At 36.4% G+C, this 22,208-nt stretch overlaps 1 protein-coding gene across 13 annotated transcripts in view; it reads right to left on the bottom strand.

The window, feature by feature from the left end:
- Positions 1–22,208, bottom strand: part of SCAPER (S-phase cyclin A associated protein in the ER) — a 406,197-nt gene that overhangs the window by 299,378 nt on the left and 84,611 nt on the right. For 7 of the 13 annotated variants that reach the window (XM_007477981.3, XM_007477982.3, XM_007477978.3 and 4 more), the window contains 5 exons: positions 18,089–18,249; positions 11,389–11,651; positions 7,163–7,402; positions 4,754–4,924; positions 435–510 (listed from right to left, as the gene is read on the bottom strand). In XM_007477981.3, the coding sequence (XP_007478043.2) occupies positions 435–510; positions 4,754–4,924; positions 7,163–7,402; positions 11,389–11,651; positions 18,089–18,249 (911 nt within the window). The remainder of the gene's footprint in view (positions 1–434; positions 511–4,753; positions 4,925–7,162; positions 7,403–11,388; positions 11,652–18,088; positions 18,250–22,208) is intronic. The other 6 variants (XM_056796839.1, XM_007477980.3, XM_056796852.1 and 3 more) reach the window with 1 other exon arrangement.

The following is a 22,208-nucleotide window of genomic DNA, read 5'->3' as shown; positions in this document are numbered from 1 at the left end:
CCACTGTTGCTGCTCAGCTCTAAACAGTTTTCACCTCTAACTCTCTGTCTCTTGAAAACTGGGCAGTTGTCTATCAAACTCCCAAGAAAGATTCTATTCTGCCCTCTGGCCTAAAAATTGCCATAGTCCCAAATGTCTCTCCAGAGAGAACAAGAATGAGAATGCTTGTTCCTCCAAACTACAATACCACAATGCCAGGCAGTTCTTCTCAAACCCCTAAAACCTATACACAGCCAGATGTGGTCACTCTAATAAACATTTAATTATTTTTCTTTCTCACAAGGAAAAGTTCTATCTGGAGGGAATGGGAAATGACTCTCAAATAAAGACAAAAGGAATCAATAAAACATGTTTTAAAAAGAAAAAAAATTATCTAATAGGTTTATCTCAACTTATCAAGCACATACACATGCACATTTGCTTGCTATGTATACCTTCATAATCAGCAAGGACATCATTCCAGTCCATAGACATGCCACAGAAAGATATACTTCCACTGCTTACACTTGCCTGAAAGGTAGTAAGGAAAATTTAAATATAAATCATCAAATAAAATTCTAAGCTACTAAAGATAACTGTGTGTGTGAAGTCTCTTTTAATTAGTTAAAAATTTGGAATGTCAATTTAATAAAAATCTTAACAGGGAAAACTATAGTGAGAAAATAATTATAAACTGAAACAGTTTTAAAAGTTCTCATCAAATTTCCTAAACAATGATTAGAATGAGTACCTGACTGAAATCCCACTGCATATGATGTGTCTGCATAAGCTGTTAGAAGTAGAGAGTAAACAGAGAAATACCAATAATGGGCCACATTCATAGAACAATGGCTCACATTTATACTTTAAGGTTGGTGAAGCCTGTCCCTCACAATTGTGTATGATAGAGAGGGAGAGAAATATTTTCATCTTTTGGATGAGAGAATGACAGTCCCCAAAGTGAAGACTTATCTGATGACAGACAGCTAGTGAGAAGTCTAGGCAAGACTTCTAACTGCCAAGGCCACTGCTCTTTCCATCACCTTCATATTTACTCTTCTCATGTTACTTGCAAACTGTAAACAGATATTCAGTGTGAACTAAGGAAAGTAGCAGCTGTAGGACAAGTGAAAAGAATTTTCTAATAGAGCTGTGGCCTCATGGACTTTTTCCCCTGCAAAGAACATCACTCACTCTTCATTATTCTAAGAGGATCAAACAGAAGAAAACAAGACAAGCAAGACACTAAGAATAAAAATAAACAGCTTAATTATGACTGAGAAGGGCCCTGGATAAGAGCTAGGGAAATGTTCCCCCTTCCTTCATTGATGAACAGGAGTCTATGGGTGTGGAATGGTGCACACAATGTCAGATGTAGTCGTTTTTTCTCCATTGTTCAACACTTACTTGAGAGCCTTTGTGAAAGACACTGTTAGGCCCTGTAGCAGTTTCAAAGGTGAGTACGGGTCACCTTGTTTTTGAGGCACAGGAGATGTGTACATACATAATTGCTACATGGCAGAACCTGACAAAGTGCTCTGACAGTTCTGAGGAATGAAACCTCCATGGAGATATGATGAGCTAGAAGCTGAAGAATGGGAAGAAGCTCAACAACTAGGAATAAATGTAGTTCAGCTTCGTTAAATTGTTTTTCTTTTTTTTTTAATTACTGTTCCAAGGGAGGATAAGAAAAAGAAAGGAAAAAAGGAAAGAGAGGGAAGGAACATATTTGGAAAAGAATGTGATACCCAAAGCAAATATCTCTGGGGCACTACACTGAATATCTCCTTCCAAGCCAATATGAAACCATTAATCATTAATTTTTTATTCTAGTCAAATCAATTCTAAATGCATTCATAATGAACTATTGTATAGCCCATATCTCTCCTTTCCCACAAGCATTGCTAGAGATATTTTATCAAACAGAAACTTTGATAAAATCTTGGTAAACTGTAATACCCTGGCCTAGCTGTTTAGTAGCCTGGTCAAAAAAGGAAATAAGATTAAAATGGGCATGACCTATTCTTAATAAAGACATCTTGACACACTGGTTCTTTGTAATAACTGTTTCCTTTTCTAAATATTCCCTAACCACTATTTTAATAACATGGTCTAAACTTTTGCCAGGGATCAAAGTCAAACTCTTGGTCCAGGATTTCATGGACTCCATCCATGTCCCTTTTCTGAACAAATGAACCACATTTGGTTTTTTCTAATCCTGGGGAACCTTTCCTATTCTCCACAACTTTTCAAATATTATTGACAGTGGTTTGTCAATCATATCTGCAAATGCACAGAAGTAAAAGACAATCTTGAAAGAAAAGAAACAAAAAGCAATAATGTTAGGAGAAAACATAATTTCTATAAAATCAAACATATTCATCTTTTAGATAGGATATGCAAAGATACATTAAGGATTACATGTCTCCCAGAAGAACATAAGTCAAAAATTTTAAACATTATAATTCAAGAACTAACATAAGGAAATTACTCAGAATCTCTGAATACAGAAGACAAAACGGCAATCAAAAAGATGCACAGAGAACTTCCAGAAAAGACAAAAACAAATCTATGCTCATAGTATTATCCCAGATGCCTCTTTCCCCTTCATTCTACTTTATCCAATCAACTGCCAAATTGTGCCATTCTCATTTTCCTAACATCTCACACATCTAATTTTTTTTTCTCTGCTCACAGACATCTACCACCTTGGTTCAAGCTCACAACACCTTTCACCTTGAACACTGTGACAGCCAGCTGACCAAATATTTCTGTCACACATCTCTCCCCACTCTAATTCATTTGCTTCCAAAATAATTTTCCTTAAGCTCACATGTGACCATTGGCTCCTCTATACAATCAACTCAGATCCAGTAGCTTCTTAGAGCTTTGGAGGCAAAATATAAATTGCTCTATTTCGTTCCTAAAGCCCTACACAGTCTGGCCTCACATGATTTCCCTTCCTGTACTCTGGGATCCAAATAAACATTCCTCTGCTCGTCATCCACACAACACTCTATTCCTACCACAGAGATTTTTGAATTCCCCAGGCCTGGAATGCCCACTCCCCCTCACCTCCCTCCCTCTTGTCCTTTAAATGCAGCCCAGGCCCATCTTCGGCAGGTAACCTTTCCCAGTGCTAGCACCCACCTTCCCAAAATACTCTGAATTTAACAGCTTTGGACATATTTCTATTTGTGCTGTACATATTCTCTAAGTGCTTGCTGTAACCCTCAGTTAAATGAATGTAGGGTCTGTTAGGGTGAAAATTTTTTTATCCTCTCTATTGGTATCCAGACACAAAGAAAGTATATGATAAATACTTCTTAATTGACTAATTGACATGCCAGCCATGCTGACATGCAGCAGTAGTTTGGAACATAAACTTGACAAAATCTTAAGGGGGAAGTGGAAGGATGTGAGCAATATCCCTAGATAAAAAACAGCTAGACGCAATAAAAGAACAAACAAGTTTAAAGGAGACTGGCAAAATTGGGGAAAAATCTGCATAACTTGAGCTGTGTCTCTAACTTCTCTCCCATTCAAAATTGAGCTACCAAAGAACAGCAACCGTTTTCCTCATGAACTTGTATACCCAGCACAGTACATTTGGTAGAGGCTTAAATACTTTTTGATAAACACTGATGGACTTCATCAAACACTAGATTCAAAGCTTGCTGAGTTCCAAAATCACTGGGAAGAGTTCACTGTAACTATTCACATAAGAAAAACTGAGTAAATGAAGAATGCAAATTGTCCAGATTTTGATATGCAATTAGATAGATGACCTACAGAATTCATCTACCAACAAGCACTATGATGAATCCAAAATCAAAGAGGAAAGCAGCCTGTTTTATCTTTAGGAAATTGCACAGTCATTTTAATTAATCCAAGGTTCTCCCTAAAACAAAGGCCCCCAATTTTAACAATATTTTTCCAGTAATGTTGAAGAATGGATGCTAGTCGTGGAAATGAAAGTATAAAGAATTAAAATAGTGGGACAATTAGTAAAGAATTGCACGGAAAAAGTAATATATAGTATGTAATCCCAGAGATACATAATTGGAAAAGGTGAAAATGTCATATGGTAAGAACAAGAGATAAGCACTATATGCTATGCACATTCCATTTATATCCATGTAATTTCAACAGAGCTAGACTGAAGAATTTTTAACCTGAGATGAATTTTTTTGTATATTTGATAACAGTATTTTGACATAACTGGATTCCTTCATAATCCTATGCATTGTATCAAGACCCAAGCATATTGAATGAAACCCTCATAGATAATTTACAGGAGAACACCAGCAAAACCTACAACAGATAGAATGAGAAAGGATATGTGGTATCTATGGCACAAATATTTAAATAGATGACATCACAGATCTATCCATGTAGCCAAGTAAAGGGTTCATCTGTCTCTTGCTGGGATCCATAAAATCCATCTCCAAAGAGTAGATACTTTCTTCAAGAAGAAATATATTCTGTTTCCTTCACTATTTGGCTAGGAATTTAGACAAATTATATATGATACACCTTCAATATAAAACTGATTTATTCATAATTAATTTCTAACTGGTCAGTATAGTCCATTATATACAAAATATACTAAAATTTTCTTTAGGAAAGAATTTGTTTTAAAAAGTCTATAACTGATTCAATAGACATTCAAATTCAATACCTTGCTTGTGTTTTTAACAAGAATACGTTAAGGAATGAATTTCTTTGAAACAAGTAAAATCCTATGCATACAATGAACACTCTGAATGCTCACAGAAAAATCACTGTCATTGTCCGCTTCCAGATTAATGTCATTGTTTTCTTCTGCCTCGATTTCCCGGGTTAGCTGCTCCTCTTCTGCAATTGCACTAGCAATGGCTTCTTCATTAGCTTTTTCTAGGCGATCTGCTAATTCCTCTTTTTTAGCAAGAACTTCTGCCATTGACTGTAGAATAATGAGAAATCACTGATCATTTGGGAGGTTAATCTTTCATTTACTTTTTAATGTACCAGATGTGGAGCCTATTCATTTTCAAGTTAATGGAAATTTAATCTGTGAAATTCAGTTAGCTCAGATGTCAAACTTCAAAACAAAAAGTGATAAATTTAAATATACTCAATAAGTTATAACAATATAATTAAATTCATTAAGTTAAAAATTCATGACATGAATAATATTGTATATGCTAAAATGTACCATTTAAGTTTTATATATAATAACAATATCAATATCAATTCAATACTTTAATAATCTTCTGATTTTTATCCATGTGTAATCCCTCCCTATACTGATAAAGATTAAAATTCTGAGATTACGTTCATGAGTGGCTTTTGCAAAAAAAAGTTTTCCCCACTTGTGGCTGAATAGACAGACAGTCTGGTCTTACTTCTCCCTGAATTGAGTTTTGCTGATCTTCAAATAATGGGCACTGCTGGGCCTTTATTATAAACCTCTCCAGGTAAACAGTATCCTAAGTACTAGAGCACTTACTAGGCTGCCATAGCCTTAGAAAACCAAAGGTCACACTAGGTAATGAGACATCAAAGGAACACTTTGTTGCATGGGATAATAATCATTAAAACGCAATAATGCAATATCTTTCAGTATACAATGCCACAACTATACATATGCCCTTGAAGAACCAGACCCTTCTGTATGGTCTTTAAAATTACTACAATAAAACTATAACTTGCAAAAATTCAGCAAGGTATGATTTGATCATATTAGGTATTTTACATAATCTGTAAATAAAAACAAACATAAAGTTTCTCATCCATCATTTCATTCAAACTAACAAAAAGGAAAATGAAAAATTCCAAATAATCAAGTAGAGCACAGAAAGGTTACAGGCATATAAAGAATCATGATAAAAGATAGAGAAAAATCTCTCTTTCTTTGCAAGTGAATTTATTTCCCCAAAAACATGTGCTCTAAGTTTAATGACTATGGCTAAAGCCTATAATTACAAACTTTAAATGACTCTTAATTCTAGAAGTAATCATAACTTTAGCCTATCAACAAACAGGACAGAATTCAATTGTTATTATTTTCATCAGCAGGAAACTTCAAATAGTATCCTTCACCTCACCCCCCCCTTTTTTTTTAACTTTTCCATAAAACAGGTCCTCACAAGAGATAGTGTAAACAGGGCAATGAAGATTTCCTAACAGCCCATTTTCTTCAGGATTGTGAAGATTGATTTTAAATAGAAAAATACTCAGGGGCAGTTGGGTGGCTCAGTGGATTGAGAGTCAGGCCTAGAGATGGGAGGTCCTAAGTTCAAATCTGGCCTCAGACACTTCCCAGCTGGGCAAGTCACTTAACCCCCATTGCCTAGCCCTTACTACTCTTCTGCCTTGGAGCCAATACACAGTATTGGCTCCAAGACAGAAGGTAAGGGTTTAAAAAAAAAAAGAAAAATACTCATTCAGTTATTTCTTTGCTTGAGTTTTAGCTAAATAAATGACAAGTGCTAGAAATAATTTTTACCTATGTTAGATCATCTGACAATACTCAAAAAGAAAAGAGAGAAATGCTCTACTCAACAATGTGGCAGTTTATTACATCTTCCCATATTGAGTCTAAGCAATAAATCACTTATCCACAGCCACAGAAAGAAGTGCCTTGACCAAAATAACACAAACCAACTCATATTTTATCTAGGTTTAGATGAAACTCCCTTAGGAACATTAAAAAGACTGCAACTTGATATTATAAGCAAGTCTTCATATTTAAGCTTCTAAAATATCAACTCAATTCTTAAATAGACCCAAATTTCTAATAGTTCACTTTTAGCTGAATATCTGAAGTAAAAGAAATAAAAAAATGAAGTACTTAAAATCATCTTTATCCTCTTTTGACTCATTATCTTCCATCTTACAAGCAATACTAAGTATTGTTTCCAAGACAGAAGAGCAGTAAGGACTAGGTAACTGGGATTCTGTGACTTGCCCAGGGTCACATGACTAAGAAGTATCTGAGGGCACAATTGAATCCAGGATCTCTGGTCTCCAGGCTCTCTCTTTCCACTGAACTATCTAATTATCTCTTAAAATGCACTATTTGAGAATTTAGAAAATGCCTAGACTCATGTTTTCTTCTGCATATAATATTGTAATGAGTTCAAAGAAGGAACATAGTTCTAAATGATATTTACTTGGAATTCTGAGAATGTCTTCTTACCAATCGAGCGGCACTCACATTTGAAATATCGGAAGGGTCCATTTCACTTTCTATTTGGGCTTTCTCTGCTGGAAACTGGTCTGTGGGTGACTGCAAAGGAGAAGGATCCGTCTGTGGAGTATCTGGAATGCACTCAGCATCCACATGAAGTGCAGGTATTTCACAAGAATTCTGCAAAGAATTTTCTGGGACTAAACCACTGCCCGAGCTCCTGCTGTCATCTGATGTGCACACTGTGAACTAACAGAACACATTGACAGAATGGATCAGTGATAAGGGTAATAATATGCTTCCTAGTTTACAAAGAGATTTCTTCACAACCAGAGAAAGGACTTAGCTTCCTTGGGGTCCTTGCCAGTATGTATCTGAAGGGCTGCAAGTAGCTCTGGAATGAGCTTTCTCAAAAATACAATAATTTATTTACTGTAAAAATGGAAAGCCGTTGTTATTAATTCCAAGAATATAAAACCTAATCACAGTCAGTATTTTGCCCATTTCTAACAAATTCAAGCAAGGAATCAGAGTACAGTATAGAAGAGAAGCTGGGTGCAGGGTAGGCAAGTATATTTAGCCTAGGTTTGGACTTAAGAAGACCTGGTTCTGAGGCCACCTCTGACACTTACAGGGATATGACCCCAGGAAAGTCAACTAGCTTCCCTGGGACTCAAGCAACTTCCTAGGATGTATCTTCCAGGTCATAAATAGGTTGTAATCAGTGTTGGTGGAAAAGGATCCCCTACTGAGAATTTTTCACACTGATGAAATCCATAAGACTTCTCATATGTGTATATTCAGTGGAATAGCTATCTTGGCTTCTTTTAAGAAAACTTGCAGATACATTCCTGTCAAGCTATTTTGGTGGCTTAGGAAATACCCAGAGAACATATTTTTTAAAAAATAACATATTTGAGATCTCTTCAAGATAACACTATGAATTCAGTATCACTAATTAGCATTTGTAATTAATGTCAGCTTGATGAAGAGTATTAATTCTCAGGTTCTAAAATACATGTAATAAAATGATATAATATATGAGCGCACCAATTCCATACTCGAGGATTGTTAATGTCCACACTTCAAATTTATGTATCTCCTTCACTTTACTATTCCCTTTTGTGTCCATGTTATCATTAATAAAAAGACAATAATAGTTTTACTAATTTAACAAATACAAATCCAATTTCTAAAATTCACTCTAAATAAATTTGACCTTAATTGTGATAAATAATATCTAAATTATAGGTTGAACCAACAAAATAAAGAACAGAAAGCTTTTACAATTACATTATTAAAATGAAATCATTTCCAAGAACAAAACTGAGTAGTAAGAACTAAAATTTAAATCATAGTCACATCATTCTTTCTTGAGAACACTATTATTTATTAGCAGAATATGATTTTAAATCCATCTGCATGACTTGAGACAGAAATGAAAACCTTATAACCATTTTTCCTAAAAGTTACTGGAGCATTCAGTCAGTGGAAAAATGGCAAGGAATAAATTAATCAACAGCATGCTCTTCTGGGGACTTAAAAAATAATTATAACAGTAAAATGATTCAGAGTTTGTGCTGGAACCAGCTCAAACCACCTCATGAGAACCGATGGTTAAATTTTCAGAGTGAGCATTTATACCTCAGATATTGGCAAAGGCTACAAGTCAGGGCCTAATTAATTGTTTGGCTGAATGTCTAGATTTGATAGTGATGGAGAAAATATCAATAATGCAGATTAAACTTAAAAGTGTGTTGTGTATATAACCAGTTACATTATATGAGCACACTCCTGCTGATAAAACTTGTAAAGTACTTTATGTACATTATCTCATTTGAGTGTCACAACAACACTTGGAAGTAGATATTGTAGTTCTTACTATCCTCGTTTTATAGATGAGGTAAAAGAGGCATAGAGGAGTTAAGTGATTGGCCCATGATCACAAAGCTAGAAAGTGTTAGCAGTAGAATCTGTTCCCGGGCCTTTCTCACTTCAAGGGCAGCCAGAGAATCCCTGCTCTTGCAGACGGACACAAAGGGACTTGACTTATTTCCATGGCTCTTTGAGCAAGTATGACAATTGTATCAATAAGTCTTTTTTTTTTTTAGAAATATATGAGGAAGTTTATTTTTCTCTTACTACAAAACAAATCCCTGAAGAATTTTTTAAAATTAATTTTTATTATATACTTAGTAACCACCACCAACAAAACAAACATCTCAACAATTGAATGCAAAAGAAATTATGTGTAAAACTACAAACTCCACATTGTTTACAATTTGTTTAAAAATTTGTGAATTATGTATGTGCTAATATAGACACATTTCTTTTTTTTAAAGCTACATATTGCAAAGGCCATAAAAATGATCATATTGATTTGTATGTAAATATTTTTAAAAATCTAGATTCTATAAACAGGCTTTTATAATTCCACAATTGGTCAAAATCTAAGGTATTCAGTGGTGTTGATTTTTAGCATAAGCATTATTTAAATCACATCATGACATTTATGGTCCATCAACATTATTTATACTACAGTCACTATGGTTTATCATCTTGTTGGCAATATTTATATTAGCCCACTGCTATTTACAATATAGTCAACATTGTATATAACTAGATCAATACAATTTATATGGGAAAAATCAATGCTAAAAGCATAAAGACATGTTGAAAAAAGATAAAAACATGACGACTCAATCTTCTAATTGACAATGAGACAACAAATATTAAGAACTTGGAAACCTTGAATAATGAACTCTTATTGGCCAGGACCAGAATAATATTTGGGGCAAAATACTATGACTTTTCTATTTTTTTAAACCCTTTCCTTCTATCTTAGAATCAATACTGTTTTTTGTTTTCATGGCAAAAGAGCAGTAAGGGCTAGGTAATGGGCCTTAAGTTACATAGCTAGAAAGTATTTGAGACCATATTTGAACCCAGGATCTTCCATCTCTAGGCCTGGCTCTCTACCCACTAGCCACCTAGCACAACCTTATTACTTTTCACAAATTGTTCCTGAAATACTAATATCACACAAATCTGTCTATCATTTATTATCAGATTCTATTATATTCATAATTTAAAATTATAGATTTTAAAAAGAAATTAACTGTATTCTTTACTATTTAACTACATTTACTCTATTTCTTGGCTCCAGCATATAAAAACTGTCATTTCCTAGGCCCTCTTCTCTTTCTCATTTCATGATCTCATCAGCTCTTATGGATTCTGAAATAGTCTCACTCCTATACTGCTTCAGCATCCTTCTCACTCCGTGACCCTCTGAAAGCCTACCTGGGGGTTCCTCTGTGTTCTTCAGAATATAAGCTCCTTGGGCACTGCTTTCTTTTTGCTTATATCTGTGTCCCCATGCCCTTAGCCCAGTGCCTGCAGCAAAGAAGCCCGATTCCCGACAAGGCCTTAGACTCCTCCTCAAACCAGGGGCCATGGTTTCTGGCTCTGCCTCATCCCATGGGGCAAGGCTATGGTCCCGAATCAAATGTCATCAGTATTTGGAGCTCCCTCTACCACTCCCTCCATGTCAGTAGGACAGCCTTCCAGAGCAGTGAAACAATGGACAAGCTGAATCTGTCCAGCAATGAGCATTCCCCAGTCTCAGCTAGGGGACTTAGGTATGCCTGGGTCCCTCATAAGCAGAAACCACAGCATTTTTATCTTCCTACATGTAAGCCCCTCTACTAGTGCCTAAACCATAGCAAGTTCATAATCAATATTTGTGGGGGTAGTCCTGAAAAAAGAGTCCTCCCATCTGTCCTATGGCCCATACTCCAAGCTCAGCAGGTTCCACCTGGATTTGTTCTCTATGGCCCTGGCTTTCAAACATCTAGAAGTCACCAAGAATAGAAAGCCAGTCTGAAGACAAAAGTTCTTAAATCTGGTCTCACTTCCTAGTTGTGTGACCCTGTGCAAGTCACTTAACCTCAAATGCCTAGCCTTTATCTCTCTTATGGCTGGGGACCAACATTGATTCTAAGATGGATTTTTTTAAAAAAAGGAAAAATCTAGGAGTTATTGCTGATATGTTGAGGTAATGGCGGAGGGAGAACTTGAGTCCAAATCTAATAATTAAAGCACTTCAAAATGATTAATTTAAACAAACTAGCAAGAAGCTATCAATGTATGGATAAAAAATAGCCAATCTCAATACAGCCATGCCTAAAGCTCCTCTAGAACCAAAGCAGTCCTAGGCTTCTGCAAGGCCCTACCTGGGTTCTTTCAGCCAGAGGGTGCTCACAGGGAGCTACAGGATCCTTGGGCTGAGGCTCTATGATGGCAGATGGGCCTTCCCCAGGAAGTCCGCCTTTCTGCTGGCTCTCCACAGGAAATAGAAGCACATTCTCCTTATCGCTGTCATCTTTAGACCTCAGAGGTTCTGTAATGACCGGCTCTTTGGGGGCCACTGCTGTAGATCGAGAACGGACAGGTCTCCCTCTCTGCACAGTCTCCCAGCCCTCGGCATCCTTCCGGTCTGTGGAACCAGTATAAAAAAAAGCATCAAGATTTATTTAAAATGATAATTTTTAAAATTTGCAATAAATTTTGAAGCCATAACTCTTCCACTCACTCAACTATCCAAGGGTTTTTCTTTGTTTTTTTTTCTTTTTAAATATTTTTCATGTTTACATGATTCATTTTCTTTCCCTTCCCCCTCCCAGAGCTGACAAGCAATTCCTTTGGATTGTACAAACGTTGTCACTTGATACCTATTTCCATATTATTCATTTTTGCTATAGAGCAATTTTTTAAAGCCTAAATCCCAAATCACGTACCCATATATACATGTGATAAGTGATGCCATATAGTCTTGTTTTGCATTTCTCCTCCCATAATTCTTTCTCTCACTGTGGTTAGCATTCTTTCCCAAAAATCCTTCAGGAGTGTCCTGGCTTGCTGCACTGCTACTAGTAGGCAAAGTCCATTACAGTGGATTGTTCCACAATGTTTTACTTTCTGTGTACAATGTCCTCCTGGCTCTGCTCCTTTTGCTCTGCATCGTTCATGGAGGTCCTTCCAGTCCCCATGGAATTCCTCCAGTTCATTATTACTTTGAGCACAATAGTATTCCATCACCAACAGATACCACAATTTGTTCAGCCATCCCCCAACTGAAGGGCATCCCCTCATTTTCCAATTTTTTGCCACCACAAAGAGTGCAGCTGTAAGTATTTTTGTACACGTATTTTTCCCTATTATCTCTTTGGGGTACAAACCCAGCAGTGGTATACCTGGGTCAAAGAACAGGATAGCAGGCTATCACACCTAACCTATAACTGAACATGAATTCTCTATACAACATTCCTAAAAAAATGTCATCTGGCCTCTTCCAAAAGGCATTCAACACTGAAGCTCACTGAGGGAACTCTTGTAGCAAAAGCAGCTTGTCCCTCCTACACCACAAGGCTCCAGGATGTCTTTTCAAAATGTCCTTATTTTAGTCGGTTAGTAGCTAAGCCTCTCCACAGGGTCCCTGATTCTGCTCCCTTCTGCCAGTGGACTCCACCATTTACACTTTGGGTTTGAAAAAAAACCATATAGCCACACAGTTTCAGAACTTTACCTATACCCTAGGGGCACTGCTAGTTTCCCTCATCTCCAGCTTTGGGCAGAGATGAAATCCTGGTGTAAGGTCCATCCATACACTTTTAGAACCAAAACCTCTATCCTATGCCAGCAGGATCTGGGATCTGGAGTGAAATGCCACCTCCAGGAGCCAAGCTCTCCAGGACCTCATTATCTTGAATCAATTCTGCAGCTAGACTATTGTACTGGGCACTACCATCTGTGTCCATTGCCAGCTGGGAGGAGGCAGGTCCAGGAAACACAAATGGGGTCCTCAAAGGCTAGCTTCTTTTCTTATCCCTGCATTTCTTCTCAATTGATTCAGAGAAGGAAGGCTTGTACTTTACAAAATTAGCTAAAAGTATATGGTTCATCACTAGCTAGGAATCTTCACTCAACTGTGAACATCTTGTAATGTTATCAGATTATAAGATTCATTGTTGGGTTGTTTAGGCCAGAGATTGCTCTGATCTATCTAATAATATTACTTCAGGTGATCATTCAATAAATTTTCAATAAAGATTTTTGAAAATGATCTTTGTCATTTATGATAATTTCTTATCAGTGATCATTTTAATGAATAAAAATACATACATTAAATTTTTTAAATTGTTATGTCGTGAATATGTTAAAACATTCCATCTCAATAGCTTGGATATAATCCAAATGGGAAATAGTCATGAGCGGCTCAACAAAATCACAAAGACCCAGGATTGAAAGGGACCTAAAAAATCATCTTAGTCAAACAAATTTATCTCATGCATCAGGAAATCAAGTCTCTGAGAAATGAATTTATTTGCCTCAGGTCATAGCACTATTATGTAGTAGCTCTAGAACTTCAACTCATGTCTATTGGTAATAAGTCTAGCTTTGTTCTCATAATATCATATTTTTCCCTATTAACAGAAACTGATGCTTTATTGGCCTTTAAAACAAATGATGGCAAACAAATTAATAAAGATGAAGAAAAGAAAGCTTTTAAAACTGGATTCAAAGGGAACAGAGTAGTACTCTAAAATGTTCAAAATAAAAGATTGTTTTGTTCTAACTTCTATGAATATGATCATTAATCTCTTTATTTAAAAAAACAACACCACCACAAATTTAGAAGTTTTCTTGTAATCAGAAATACTATTTAGGACATAGACCAGACTAAGTTAACCAATGAAATGGCCAACACAAACACTACCACCTAAAAAAGTTAAAATAATAATTGAAATAAGTTGAGAGGAGTGTCACAATACAGGAAACATAATTTAGGTTGCCATGAATAAATAACATTTTAATATGCCTTTAATATGAACTATTTTGAAAAATTACTACAATCAAAAAGTAGAAAGTTTTAATGAAGAATATTATAAGTCAGAAAATCATGCAATTAAATAAATGGTCAAAAAGCTTTTAGAGAACAGCAAAGACCGTGGACATATCCTGGCTCTGGGGCTCTGGGGAAGTCACAGACTTTCTGTCCATAGGATAGTCTCTAAGACTGAAACTTGAAGATCTGCATTGCTGAAGGAGTTTCTTCATCAGGAATTCCCTATCCCAGGGCTATCAAATCACTGACCCAACCAGATTACAACATAATTGGGGAATGTTTAACAATATAAATAAAAATACAATATACAGCATGAACTTTACAGCTTGCATCACTGTCCCATTTACCTGCCTTAAAATTAGTTTCAAGGCCTATTCCTAACCCCATCCTAAGGATAAAGTATTTAGTATCATTGATTGGTTTTTATTCTTACTTTAAATAAGACATTTTAACTTTTAAGTAGAAACTGTTAACAACTGACTTACATGACTCCTTTTTAAAATTTTTCACACAATAAAGGGCATGAGGGTGTGCTACTTTCTGGTATATGCCAGGCTGAAGGACCAGCCCTGGAACCTATTTTCTCCCTTCCCTGACCTCCTGGCCCCTAGAGCCCCTGCAGGCAAGTTAATGAAGGACCAGTTACCACACCCTGGAATGTGCTAGGAACTGATAATGATCCCAGCCCCAGAAGTTCCGGTCAAGTTCCTGTTCACTCCCCCCCACCCCAGGAATTCCTGTGCACTCCCCCTACTAAAGAAGTTCCTGGTCACTCCAGTGTATAAAAGGACCTTCAAGCCCCAGAATCAGGGCTCCAGCCATTTTTGGAGTGCTGAGCCCAAGCTGCAGTTTGTTTAATAAACTCCCTCCTGTGTTTTACATGTTGGTCATTGTTTCATCCTTGGGATCGATTCACTGGGCACTTCAAGGCTTACTCCTTACAATAATCTCTACCTAAAAGAGTTTCTGCGATTCCACTTTTTCAACTAGAGATGATTTCCCATTTTGGAATGACTACAAGTTTCTAGAGAGCAGGTGCCCTCTAACCACACCCTGCAGGTCTCATGAGACTGCTCCTCCCTTGCCTCTCACCTCCTTTATGTGACTGATGACCCTTAAAGAACCAACTCAAATACCAATTCTGGCAACTTGGACCTCATAGTTAGTCATGACTTCCCCCTTGAAATGACACATAAAATGCTTTTTTGCATCTCCTAAAGTACTTATTGTATAGCATTGTGTGCTACAGTCAATTCTGTTGGTATCTAATCTCCCAGTTGGTCAAAAAGTCTTTGAGGCTTTATAATCCAGCAATAGTGCTTTGCACACAACAGGTGCTTAATAGATGTTTGTGAACTGAGCAATTTCTAGGTTAAGTACTTAATTTAGTATGGTATAAAAAAAGACTGGTTCCATTAATGTTAAAGTGAATGGAACTAAATATTCACAAATCAGCTTTTTACCCCAATTAAGAGTTTGTAACTATTTCACAGATGGCTGAAAAAATCAAATGAAATAACAGATATAAACAATTTGTAAACCATAAAATACTGTGTTATTGTCACCTTTTATTATGAGCTTTAAGTATGAGATTGTCTTTGATTACTTCATTAGCGTTCAATCTCAGTGGCCAAGAGAGCAGAAATGTTTTCTTACCAGAATTATAGGGATAGCTACACTTCAGTCTGGCCTTAAAATGCATCTCATTTGACCACTGAGCAACCTTGAGCAAATCAAAAATCTCACAGTGCCTGAAATAGATGCCTGTTGACAAGTGACTGTTAAAAAACTTGGCTTTAATTAGTTTTTACCTACACTACTACAATACCTAACACTATTTCCACATTTCCTGATTTAATCTGAAGAAAAGTTTCAAAAAGATTAGGCTAAATTCCATCTTCACAATGGCTGCAGGACTTCAAATGAGTTTGCTGTTTGAAGCTTTTAGACAGCCTGAATCAGAAATATTGAAATCGACTTTTTCTATTAAAAGTCCAAAGATAGGAACAGCTGGGTAGCTCAGTGAATTGAGAGCCAGGCCTAAAGATGGGAGGTCCTAGGTTCAAATCTGACTTCAGACACTTCCCAGTTGTGTGACCCTGGGCGAGTCACTTGACCCCCATTACCTAGCCCTTACCACTCTTCTGCCTTGGAGCCAATCCACAGTATTGATTCCAAGACAAAAGGTTAAGGGTTTTAAAAAAAGAAGTCCAAAGATATGTTTGATTTATGCTGTGCTGAAATAGATTAAATAACTCAAGACTGTATAATACTTCAATTTTTAAATTATTTAAAGAGATGGTATAAGTATAACAGATTTATTCTCATTCTTAAAAATTAAACCCTTTGGACATAGAAACAAAATGTGCACCAATTTTAAGTAGCAATGACAACAGAAAGATTATAAACATACTTGTGATATTGTAAATGTTTGCACTTAAAATAAATCAAAGATGCTTTCAAAAGCTTATTTTTCAAAGCTTTAAAATAATGCAATCAAGTTTTAAAATGTTATCAAAATATATACAATGCAATAAGACTTTATTTCAAGTTATTACATTAAGAGATAGGAGTAATTGTCTTCTGCTCTAAACTACATTCATCAGTCGTTAATATATGACTTTGATCAAAATATAAACTGTGTGAGATTCTTTCCCAAGTCTAAGAACTCTAGTAGAAGACTACTTGCAAAGCCTTAGGTCTCACCCTAGAAAAAGTCCAAAGATAACGCCTTCACATGATTTATCCTTCTAGTCACTTGTATTATCTTAACTATATCTTTCTCAGCTGCAAATGGCTGTTTTATAAAAGCCTTATTAACATAAAGTGAAATTATGTCTATCATCTTCTTTAATCTACTGGACTTATTATTCAAGGAATTAGAATAATGATACAAGCATATGTTCTTAGCATAGCCATGCCAGTTTGTTAATTATTATTGTTTTCCTCAAGTTTTTGCCAGTTGATTTTGTGATGGTTTTTCAAAAGTACAGAAGCTAGCCTACATTGAAGTCCTTTATCATGCCTCATTGTGGCATGAAGGTAACCTTTACTTCTTGAAGATTATAGCAAGGAAGCACAAACTCAGGCAAGTCCTACCATGAAGTCTATAATTATGAGGGCCTGGAGAAAATCTAAGTTTTTTGAAAGAAAGAACTAGCCAGCCAAATTTTAGAGGGGCTAATTCCCAGACTGGTGACTTGGTGATAAACCATGTTGGCTACAACAACTAGGAGGCAGCTTTTTAGTTTATAATTTCCAGGGTCATATCTTTACGTAAGAGAGATTTACTTTCTTTGTCTTGAGTTTTCCTCAGTTTTGTCTATATGAAAAAGCAGTGAATTGGGACAAAAAAAAAAAGAACAAGGAAATCTCCCAGGAGCAAACCATGACTCTCTAACAAAAACAATTTCAGAACCAATTAGAATGCAGAGGTAGCAATTCTTTTAACTATTTCCAGGAAAACTATTTCTGGTACAAAAAACTGAACTAATTGCTTAGGCATCTGTTATCACCTTTTTAGCATCATTCTAAATTCCATGGTACTTCACAGAGAACTCTTTAAAAATCTATCTTAAACTATTAGAAAATATTTCACTAAAAATATTTCCAGAATCAACTATTTCTTCTGAAAAGTGACACTTCTATTTATTTCTCTTCCTTAGTAATCCTAATGACATGAAGAAAATAGATACATAAGAGAATATGAAGAAAATATTTTTACTAAACCAAAATAATAACCATATCATTATTTTCCTCTAGATTTGTTATTTAAATGTATGTGTTACCTTGTGACTTGATTAACTTTTATTTTTAATTTACTGAATCAAAATCTGAAAGCAAGTTTTGAGTTGGTAAAAGATTTCCTTCACCTTAAAGCTTTGTATGGCTTCTCTGGAACTAGAATAACTTGATCATTTCTAAAATACTGAAAATAAGTTTCTTTAGTTCCATTTGATCATTGCAGTTCAGGTGACTATGCAGACAGGTGTGTTTTAGTACCAAAATGAACATCCAAAATCACTTGCCATTTCTCCGGGAGGCTTTCTGTACTGTCACAGGTGGGCAACTTTGTACAGGTGCTGTATTTGCAGGAGCAGCAGTCACTGAATGGTTAGCTTTCACTTTGTCAGCCCAACTTACACCTGCTGGAGCCAGACGAGTAGCAGCAATTGGCCCAGATGGACCCCTAGAGAAATGATAATTATATTTATAATTTAGATAGGAGAAACCTTATTTTTAAAGTTACAAAAACAAAATCAGAGGGATTTTATTAAATATACGCTATGTATTCTCTTAGTTGGTTATTACTTACAGAAAATTCCACTTGAGTTTTTGGGAGGAAGAGACATGAATAATGTGTTATGGATTCCTTTGTTAAAGAAAGATGTATTATATATAATTCAGTGCAACATAAGTACATGAGTGGCAGACACCACAATAGATCTGAATTTATAGTATAGTGAAGGCCTCAAGTTAAGTTAACATAAATGTTTGTGATTGGTTTTTTGTTTGCTTATTTTTGCATTCATTCATTCATTCACTCAAATATACAAATATCCAACAAAGTTAAATGAGGCATATAGTCTCTGCCCTTGAGAAAGTTATACTTTAATGAGAGATAAAAATAACTAGAAAGTAAAATAAAATGTAAATACACTAAAGAAATAGGAGCCAATCTCTACAAGAATTTGAAAGATGGAGAGATCATAAGATGTGGACCTAGAAGGAACTTGAGATACCATTTATTCTAGGCCCCTCAGTTTATTTATAAACAGGAAAATAAACCCAGAAGAGTGAAGTAACTCCTTCAATGTCACGAGGATAACAAGGAGCAGTGGGAAGTACCAAAGGGTCAGAACCCTCATTCACAGAAAAACCAATCTGAATGGGAGCAATTATTCACAGAGAGGTGACCAGGATGATCATAAGACCAGAAACCATGCCATCATGGGAGCCACTGAAAAAATGGGAAATGTTTAGAAAACAGAATACTTAGGAGGATGGGTTCACAGCTTTGAAGTAGTTAAAGAGTTATCAAGAGGAAAAAAAGATCAGACCTTTTCTGCTTGCCCCATAGAAATCATAGAAATTTATCAAATATATACTATGTATTCTCTTAGTTGGTTATTACTTATAGAAAATTCCACTTGAGTTTTTGGGAGGAAGGGACATGAATAATGTGTTATGGATTCCTTTGTTAAAGAAAGATGTATTATATAATTCAGTGCAATATAAGTACATGAATGGCAGACACCATATCAAAGAAATAACAGATGGAAATATCAGAAAAGCAGATTTCAGTTCCACATAAGGACTGCCACCCCTAAAAGGAATGAAGTACCACTGGAGGTCATGAATAGTACTCATTACTGCAAATTTTCATAACCACTTGTTGAGGACATTGTAAAGGAGATTGCTGATCAGGTATGATTTGGACTAGAATCTCTGAGAAGATTATTTTAGTTTGAGAGTATATGATTCTATCATCTCTTCCACCCACCCCGGGGCAAAAAGGCCTTCTTATATCTTGCCGTGCTAATAATTCCCACTAAGGACAAAATGCCCCTTAATTACACCCTTTGTGTTAACAGTCTTGGGAGAATGGAAACAAGAATAAGAAGGAAGTTCATTAAGAACATAACAAATAAGAACAGGCTGAAGAGAGAATTTTTTCTTTTTGCCAAGAGAAGACTTGGGGTAAAAGGAGAGGAGATACCAACTGTCTTCAAGCACTAGGAACACTCTCATATAGGAGAAGGATATGATGTATTCCGTTTGGGCCTAAAGGATAACACTAAGGAGCAAGGAATAGAAGCTTCAGAGATGCCAAGTTCAGCTTGATATAAGGGAGGTGTCCAAAAGTTAAATGGACTACTTCTGACCTCAGAGGTTTTAAAGAGGGACCGGATGACCATCTAATTGTGATGCTGTGAGCAAATAGGTGCGCAATGAGAGGCTCCCGTGCTGAGATTCTGCATAATTAGGAACTGGAGACAGAGGCTTCCTGGAATCTGTAGGGAGAGGAGTCATGGAATCATGACTTAGACTTGCAAGGGTTCCTAAGAGGTCATTGAGTCCAATTCAACTATGAGCAAGTACTCACACTACAATGGATCCAACAAGAAGACATCTAGCTTCCATGCAAATGAAGTCCTTTTCCAAAAGATAATCCACTACCTATAAGGGCAAACCATTCCCTTTGAGACTTCTCTATTTTCAAGGAAGTTTTTCTTATATCCAACTAAATTCTGACACTCTGAAATATACAACAATGACTTGTAGGTCTGTTTTCTGATGCAAATAAGTCTTAATATCTCCTAGTACTTGTATTCCAATATTTTGGTGCCATGAGATCCCATCGATGCAGGCATTTCCTCCAAAGATATGGCTCACAGCCCATCTAAACCAGGTCATCTTATGTGACTCATCTACATCCTACTGAAAATTCCTCATGAGGGTTTACTCAATGCAATGGCAGCCCTGCCATGCAAAAATGGTAATAGATTATGACACTGACTATCCACTACATCACCTAACTCAACAACTGCTTTTGTTGTACAACTTTTCATTTGTAGAAGACGGCAGATGGCTTTCAAATGATGCCCAACTTCATCTCTCTAGAGGCTGCATTATTCTCTGACTTGAAGCTACACAACTTCAAAAGCCAAACTATGGTATCAAAAAAGAGCAGCTTTTGTTTCAGGGAGAAGTGTGGAGTCATTAAAAAAAAAAAAGATTCCCTTTCCCAAAATCAATGCAATCTCGACCCCTCCTCTGCCTTTAATTACAGACCTAGCTTATTATGCATTTGCATTCTCTCCACTAAATAAGACATACTAATGGACAAGGCTGCCTAGTGAGTTGTAGAGTATAATTGAGACAATATGTAGATAATCTTCATCCACTTAGTTTTTCTTGTATGCTTAGTTAGATAAAACTATTTTGAGTAATTATGAATTCTAGTAAGGAGGCTTTTCAAAGTCCTAAAGTTTGATATAATCAACACAACATCATCCCCAAATAGGAGCATCTAAAAGGGTATGTCTTCATACAAATAATGGATAAAAATGGTAAACAGAACAGAACCAGCAGTCTGCTGCTGACAGAATTATCACAAGATCACATGATCACAGAGTTAAAGCTACAAAGGTCCATAGAGGTTTATGTTGTCACACCCACTATCCACCCATGAGGAAACTGAGGCACTGAGGTGGTCAGAATGACGTACACAGATAAGTAAATGCAAACTATACAAACCAAAAACAAAGTCAGAGGAGATCCTAAAGTCCTCATGGCTTTGCCAGGTGCCTGTCTCAGGGCCCTACACATCCCCTGTCATGGCCATCTGATCTGCTTCTACAACCTAAGCATTCTGTCTTCAGCCCTGACCAGCAATTCTCAGGACTTCCAGATCTTTCCAACCACCCTGCCCTGGGACTTTTGAAGAGACCAAATCACTTTTCTATTTCTATCTCTGGTGCTTCACAGAATTCTTGGCATATGAGAAGAGCTCAATTCATCTAAGGATCAATGGAGGTCTCATGCAGGCATCTGAGTAGAATCTAGAAGGACAAGACAAATGAAAAGGAAGAACACTGAAGGTGTCAGAGACAATAAGCTCAAAGCAGAGTCTGGAGCAGGCCCACCAAGTCACCCACTCTTTGTAGGGGCTCCTAGGGCTCTGTTCTCAGCGTCTCTCATGCTCCTGCACCATCTCTAGATGACAGCATCAGCCCAAAGACCTAACTCCCAGATCTCTGTAGAGAACTCAGCACTCTGTAAGCTTCTAAAACACAATACAAACTAAATCTTTCTGCCTAAATCTTCTCCTTCTTTGAACTTCCCTGTGTAAGGATTAAAATTGGGGTTTTGACTCAGTAAGAGAGTTATAAAGTTATATTATGGTCACTAATTTTAAAATATTATAGCTTAGGTCAAAATGACTTTTAGTAGCTTTTATTTACAAAGAAGTAGAAAGAGTAAAAGTGGAAAATGTAGATAAAGAGACAGATTCTGAACAAGCCTAGTGTTTCTCCTGTGAGGTGAAGCCCAATTCAGCACCCAGGCAGGAGGCTTCCCTAAGTCTGATCTCCCTTCAGTCTTCAGCCAGAGCAGCCTTCTCCAAAGCAGAGGCAGGAATCTCAG

Source organism: Monodelphis domestica, chromosome 1 (assembly GCF_027887165.1).
Source record: "Monodelphis domestica isolate mMonDom1 chromosome 1, mMonDom1.pri, whole genome shotgun sequence".
Classification (NCBI taxonomy): domain Eukaryota; kingdom Metazoa; phylum Chordata; class Mammalia; order Didelphimorphia; family Didelphidae; genus Monodelphis; species Monodelphis domestica.
Note: the sequence above shows the minus strand (reverse complement) of the source record. Positions and strands in the feature narration are given on the sequence as shown.